General features: G+C 59.3%; 1 protein-coding gene across 1 annotated transcript in view; it reads left to right on the top strand.

The window, feature by feature from the left end:
• The first annotated feature begins 1,098 nt into the window (after positions 1-1,098).
• TRAPPC14 (trafficking protein particle complex subunit 14) overlaps positions 1,099-7,460 on the top strand; it is a 7,132-nt gene continuing 770 nt past the window's right edge. Inside the window, 10 exon segments of the mRNA XM_066589516.1 lie at positions 1,099-1,268; positions 1,271-1,537; positions 4,036-4,131; positions 4,618-4,747; positions 6,695-6,781; positions 6,864-6,916; positions 6,918-6,968; positions 6,970-6,986; positions 7,224-7,255; positions 7,258-7,378. Coding sequence (XP_066445613.1) covers positions 1,149-1,268; positions 1,271-1,537; positions 4,036-4,131; positions 4,618-4,747; positions 6,695-6,781; positions 6,864-6,916; positions 6,918-6,968; positions 6,970-6,986; positions 7,224-7,255; positions 7,258-7,378 — 974 coding nt within the window. The 5' untranslated portion in view covers positions 1,099-1,148.

Here is a 7,460-nt window from a genome sequence, read left to right as displayed (position 1 = left end):
TAGCACACATGATGGGATTAGATACACGGCTCAGCAGACAGTAGCACACATGATGGGATTAGATACACGGCTCAGCAGACAGTAGCACACATGATGGGATTAGATACACGGCTCAGCAGACAGTAGCACACATGATGGGATTAGATACACGGCTCAGCAGACAGTAGCACACATGATGGATTAGATACACGGCTCAGCAGACAGTAGCACACATGATGGGATTAGATACACGGCTCAGCAGACAGAATCACACATGATGGGATTAGATACACGGCTCAGCAGACAGAATCACACATGATGGGATTAGATACACGGCTCAGCAGACAGTAGCACACATGATGGGATTAGATACACGGCTCAGCAGACAGTAGCACACATGATGGGATTAGATACACGGCTCAGCAGACAGTAGCACACATGATGGGATTAGATACACGGCTCAGCAGACAGTAGCACACATGATGGGATTAGATACACGGCTCAGCAGACAGTAGCACACATGATGGGATTAGATACACGGCTCAGCAGACAGTAGCACACATGATGGGATTAGATACACGGCTCAGCAGACAGTATCACACATGATGGGATTAGATACACGGCTCAGCAGACAGAATCACACATGATGGGATTAGATACACGGCCTCAGCAGACAGTATCACACATGATGGGATTAGATACACGGCTCAGCAGACAGTAGCACACATGATGGGATTAGATACACGGCTCAGCAGACAGTAGCACACATGATGGGATTAGATACACGGCTCAGCAGACAGTAGCACACATGATAGGATTAGATACAGCAGCTTAGCAGAGAAAGACACAAATGCTAGAATTAGATACACGGCTCAGCAGACAGTATCACACAGGATAGGGTTAGATACATGGCTCAGCAGATAGGTATCACACATGATAGGATTAGATACACTGTGGCTGTACATTATGGGTATCCCTCGGTTGCTAGGATACAGTCCCTCTGAGCTCTCTCCCCTCAGCATCAGTTGCTAGGCGCTGGCTTCTGTTGGCGGCTGCTCACGCCTGTTGCTAGGTAACGCTCCCGTCGGGGCGCTCCGCGCCTGCGCACTGCTCCGGGGTTGGGCGCAATCTCTCGGCGCTCGCTCGCTCTCCCCTGCCGGGACTTCATCATGGAGTCGCAGTGCGATTACTCGATGATATTCCCGGCATGCCCCGTATTACCGGCGGACCTCCCGGGCCGGTACCGCTCCCTTCCCCGCCGCAACCACCTCTACCTGGGCGAGACGCTGAGCGGTTCTTGCTCGTGCTGCGGCTCCGAGGCGGCGGGGAGGCCGGCCAAGACAGGGTGGGGTCGGAGGCCTGCTGCCGCGGGGAGAGCTCCCAGGAGAGCCCGGGGCCGGACAGCTGTTCGTGGGCGCCTCTGGCGGCCTCTCTCTCGGCGCTGGCCAGTGTTTGTCCGGGGGAGGAGGAGCCGGAGGACGACGACGAGGAGGAGAACGGCGGCGGCTACCGGGGGTGCCGAGCCATCCTCAGCCAGCAGCAGCCCGCCGGGCCAGGGGTGAGTGCAGCCACAGGGAGCTCACCTGTCCCCCTCCACCTGTACTTACAGCTCACCACCTGTCCCCCTCCACCTGTACTCACAGCTCACCACCTGTCCTCACAGCTCACCACCTGTCCTCACAGCTCACCACCTGTCCCCCTCCACCTGTCCTCACAGCTCACCACCTGTCCTCACAGCTCACCACCTGTCCTCACAGCTCACCACCTGTCCTCACAGCTCACCACCTGTCCCCCTCCACTGTCCTCACAGCTCACCACTGTCCCCTCCACCTGTCCTCACAGCTCACCACCTGTCCCCCCTCCACCTGTCCTCACAGCTCACCACCTGTCCCCCTCTCCACCTGTACTCACAGCTCACCACCTGCCCCCCCTCCACCTGTACTCACAGCTCACCACCTGCCCCCCCTCCACCTGTACTCACAGCTCACCACCTGCCCCCCCTCCACCTGTACTCACAGCTCACCACCTGCCCCCCTCCACCTGTACTCACAGCTCACCACCTGTCCCCCTCCACCTGTACTCACAGCTCACCACCTGTCCCCCTCCACCTGTACTCGCAGCTCAACACCTGTCCCCCTCCACCTGTACTCGCAGCTCACCACCTGTCCCCCTCCACCTGTACTCGCAGCTCACCACCTGTCCCCCCTCCACCTGTACTCGCAGCTCACCACCTGCCCCCCTCCACCTGTACTCACAGCTCACCACCTGCCCCCCCCCTCCACCTGTACTCACAGCTCACCACCTGCCCCCCCTCACACCTGTACTCACAGCTCACCACCTGCCCCCCCCTCCACCTGTACTCACAGCTCACCACCTGCCCCCCCCTCCACCTGTACTCACAGCTCACCACCTGCCCCCCCTCCACCTGTACTCACAGCTCACCACCTGCCCCCCCTCCACCTGTACTCACAGCTCACCACCTGCCCCCCCTCCACCTGTACTCACAGCTCACCACCTGCCCCCCCTCCACCTGTACTCACAGCTCACCACCTGTCCTCACAGCTCACCACCTGTCCCCCTCCACCTGTACTCACAGCTCACCACCTGTCCCCCTCCACCTGTACTCACAGCTCACCACCTGTCCCCCTCCACCTGTACTCACAGCTCACCACCTGTCCCCCTCCACCTGTACTCACAGCTCACCACCTGTCCCCCTCCACCTGTACTCACAGCTCACCACCTGTCCCCCTCCACCTGTACTCACAGCTCACCACCTGTCCCCCTCCACCTGTACTCACAGCTCACTACCTGTCCCCCTCCACCTGTACTCACAGCTCACTACCTGTCCCCCTCCACCTGTACATACAGCTCACCACCTGTCCCCCTCCACCTGTCCTTACAGCTCACCACCTGTCCCCCTCCACCTGTCCCCCTCCACCTGTCCTTACAGCTCACCACCTGTCCCCCCTCCACCTGTCCTTACAGCTCACCACCTGTCCCCCTCCACCTGTCCCCCTCCACCTGTCCCCCTCCACCTGTCCCCCTCCACCTGTCCCCCTCCACCTGTCCCCCTCCACCTGTCCCCCTCCACCTGTCCCCCTCCACCTGTCCCCCTCCACCTGTCCTTGCAGCTCACCTGTCCACCTCACTTATCCCTACACCCACCAGTACTCACAGCTCACCTGTACTCCTTACCCCCCACCAGTACTCACAGCTTCACCCACCTGTACTCCTCCCCCTCACCTATCCCTCACCCACCAGTACTCCTCCCCCTCACCCACCAGTACTCCTCCCCCTCACCTATCCCTCACCCACCAGTACTCCTCCCCCTCACCCACCAGTACTCCTCCCCCTCACCTATCCCTCACCCACCAGTACTCCTCCCCCCACCCACCAGTACTCTCCCCCTCACCTATCCCCCTCACCCACCAGTACTCCTCCCCCTCACCTATCCCCCACCCACCAGTACTCTTTTCCCCCCACCCACCAGTACTCTTTTCCCTCACCTATCCCTCCACTCACCAGTACTCATGGCTCTCCCCACCCACCAGTACTCCTCCCCCTCACCTATCCCCCACCCACCAGTACTCTTTTCCCCCCACCCACCAGTACTCTTTTCCCCCCACCCACCAGTACTCTTTTCCCCCCACCCACCAGTACTCTTTTCCCTCACCTATCCCTCCACTCACCAGTACTCATGGCTCTCCCCACCCACCAGTACTTCTCCCCACCCTCCTGTCCCCCCTCACCAGTACTCACAGCTACCCCCACCAGTACTCCTCCCCCACCCACCGGTCCTCACAGCTCACCTGTCCCTCCCCCAACCAGTACTCCTCCCCCTCACCTATCCCTCCACCCATCAGTACTCACAACTCACCTGTCCCCCTCCACCTGTACTCCTCCCCCTCACCTGTCATCTCTGCTGCTGCCTCTCCCAAGCCACCTGCCCCTCTCCCCTGCTCCTCGCCCACCCCCCTTCGGTTGTTCACCACCATGTCACCTGCTCCCGGTGGTCTCCTGTCCTCCGTCGCCTTACTATCTCCTCTCCCTCTGCAGACGCCGGTGACGGACCCCGTAGTGTCCTGTGACGAGGTCATCTTCCCCCTCTCCGTGTCTCTGGATCGCCTGCCACCCACCACAGTGAAGGCCAAGGTAAGTGGCTCCTCTGCGGGACGTCCTGCTACATCAGTAGGTGACTGGACTCGGATCTGTCCCCCATGCTTTACACTGCATCCCCACTACAGCTGCGGCTCACCAGCGCTTGTGTACAGTGGACCGCCATCTGTCAGGTGTCTGCAGTGGGGTCTACTGGTCATCGCGGTGTTCTCAGTGGTCGGCAGTCAGCATCTTGTAGTCTATCCTCTCACCTGCACTGACACATTGTACCGAACCCTCAGCTGTGTGAACAGGACTACTCATCAGCCTCTGACTGTACCTAATGAATGTTTGCATTCACTGACCACAAGCAGAGATATTACATTAGTGGCTCTTTCTGCTGGATCATGTGCTAAACTAATCTACCTGCAGACAAATGGCCGATTACCTCTCTGCTTGCTGTCAGTGAATAGCGTCACACAATGGCTGTCCGGATGACTGGCGTGTTCTGCTTGTATCTGACCTATTCCTTTCCTCCCGCAGATAGTGGTCACAGTCTGGAAGAGGGACTCGGAGCAGTCCCGGGCGAAGACCCTCGGGTACCGTGCGCTGCTGCTGAACTCCACCCCGGGGCAGATCTTTAAGGAGGAGCAGGCCACCTTCAAGGCTCAAGGTGAGTTTCTGGGGTCCTCCTGATAAACTTGGGGGCTGAGAAGCGTTCAGAGAAGCCCCCTTTAAAGGTATTGTCCAGGATTAGAAAAACATGGCAGATTTCTTCTAGAAACAGCGCCACACCTGTCCATGGGTTGTGTGCGGTATTACAGCTCAGCTTCGTTGTAGTGTGAATGGGACAGAGCTGCAATACCGGACACAACCTGCGCACACGTGTGGGAGAAAGGGAGGTGTGTTTTACTAATGCTTGGTCCCTTTAAGAATGGAGGAGCCCAATGCGCCACGGCCCCCCGACCCTGCCGGCGGCTGCGGACCCTTATAACTGACAGTAATGGGGGGACATGAGGGCTTGTTGGTCACAGTATGAAGGGTCTGGAGACGCCCGGGGACCACTGCGCCTCTCCGGGTTATATGAACAGTCCACGATGCCTCGGAGATGAGAGCGCCGGCTGCAGAGCTGCTCTCACAGAAGAGACACTTCCTGCGCTCTCCTTCACTTCCTCTTTCTTTGTTCAGAGATCGGGGAGTTGCCACCATTTGTGGCAGCATCACCTTAAGTTCCCCCCCCCCCTCCCGCTGCCTCGAGGATCGTCTATTAGTGCCGGCCACAACCCTGTAAGGCCGGGCTCACGCCACGATAATCCGCAGCAGCAGAGCGGCCGGCGCCATCGCACATGCGCAGTGGAGTGTGTTTGCTTTAGAACTCCTGCTTTCCCACGATCCACGGCCCGTCCGCAATCTCAATCACAGACGGGCCGCAGATCGGCCGACTTCCATTGGAAGCCAGCCATGCAAGATCCCCGCGGACATGGAGCACGCTGCCATTTTTTTTTTTAATTATTTTTTTTTATTCATTTTTTTCTCTGGACCAAAGGGTCTACAAATCAGATCCGCGTGCTTTATTTATATGTGGACGCCCATGTACCTCTATGGGCGGCTTGTTTTGCGGATCTTCCACAAATCGGATCCACCGTGGACATTGGGCCCAAAAGTAATACCAGCAAAAGCGACCCCTCCTGCACGTCCTGAAATCCCTGTATTGTGACTGACTTCCATAACTGACTCTTCTACCTTCCAGGTTTTCTTTTCCTCTTATTACTTCCCACTTTTTCCCTTCAACGCCTGGTTCTTCCTCTCCTTCCATGTGTGGTTTTTCCTCCTCTTACATCCTCCGCTTCTCCCCCCGGGCCTGGTTCACCCCCTCCCCCCGGGCCTGGTTCCTCCTCCCAGGCCCGGTATCCCTCCCCCCCCTCCTCCTCTCCCCCTCCCGGGCCCGGTATTCTCCCCCCCTCCTCCTCTCCCCCCCCTCCTCCTCTCCCCCCCCTCCTCCTCTCCCCCCCTCCTCCTCTCCCCCCCTCCTCCTCTCCCCCCCCTCCTCCTCTCCCCCCCTCCTCCTCTCCCCCCCCTCCTCCTCTCCCCCCCTCCTCCTCTCCCCCCCCTCCTCCTCTCCCCCCCCTCCTCCTCTCCCCCCCTCCTCCTCTCCCCCCCTCCTCCTCTCCCCCCCTCCTCCTCTCCCCCCCTCCTCCTCTCCCCCCCTCCTCCCTCCTCCTCCCCCCCTCCTCCTCTCCCCCCCTCCTCCTCTCCCCCCCTCCTCCTCTCCCCCCCTCCTCCTCTCCCCCCCTCCTCCTCTCCCCCCCTCCTCCTCTCCCCCCCTCCTCCCTCTCCCCCCCTCCTCCTCTCCCCCCTCCCGAGCCCGGTATTCTCCCCCCCCCCCCCCCCCTCCTCCTCTCCCCCCTCCCCATCTCCCCCCTCCTCTCCCGGACCTGGTATTCCCCCCCCTCCTCTCCCCCCTCCCGGGCCCGGTATTCCCCCCCCCCCCCCATCCTCCTCTCCTCCCTCCCGGACCCGGTATTCCCCCCCCATCCTCCTCTCCTCCCTCCTGGGCCCTTCTTCTCTACTAGTAACACCCCTTACCTTCCTCCTGACTGACCTCTCTTGTCTCTCGCAGTGAGTACCCTCCTTACAGTGCTCCCACCTCCCACCCTCAGGTGCCGTCAGATCAACGTGTCCGGGAAACACCTCACAGCTCTGAAAGGTGAGATGCCGCAGACGAGGGGGGACAGTGATGGTGAGCGACCCGGCCGTACCCCACCTCACCCCATCTTTCTCCCCCTCAGTGCTGAACACCTCCTCTCAGGACGAACTCTGTATTCGGGACGTTCGGATTCTCCCCCAACTTCAATGCCAGTTACCTGCCTGTCATGCCCGACGGATCCGTACTCCCTTGTGGACAATGTCTGGTAAGAGGATGACCCCCTGCCTCAGTGTACCCCCCAGTATCCCATAGTGCCCCCCAACTAGGAGATGCAGAGATTACAGGGGTTGTCTAGGATGTATAGAAGTGGGGGGCTACTGAGAGCTGCTGCTCGGGGTCCCATGTGGTATTACTCTACACTCGCAGGTAATGGGCTGAGGTTGGATATGGGGGTCACCCCTGAGAACCCCCATGTGTAACGTGTCCTGTTCTCCCCCTGCAGCCACCAGTCTGGAGATATCAGTATGGCCTCGTTCTGCGCCTTCACAGCTGCTCTTCTCAGTTACCCAGCATGCTCTGCTCCCTGGAGGAGCACAACTTCCTATTCCAGCTGCAGACTGGAGAGCGCCCCCCTGAGGATGCCAAAGAGGTGAATTTGTTTCCTACCAATCATTTCATTACGTGCCCAAGTGCATCTTCCATTCCTCACCAGCTTGAAGTGAATGGGAATGACATTTTA

This window comes from Eleutherodactylus coqui, chromosome 2, assembly GCF_035609145.1.
Source record: "Eleutherodactylus coqui strain aEleCoq1 chromosome 2, aEleCoq1.hap1, whole genome shotgun sequence".
NCBI classification, from domain to species: Eukaryota; Metazoa; Chordata; class Amphibia; order Anura; family Eleutherodactylidae; genus Eleutherodactylus; species Eleutherodactylus coqui.
This window is presented reverse-complemented; position numbering and strand designations above follow the sequence as displayed.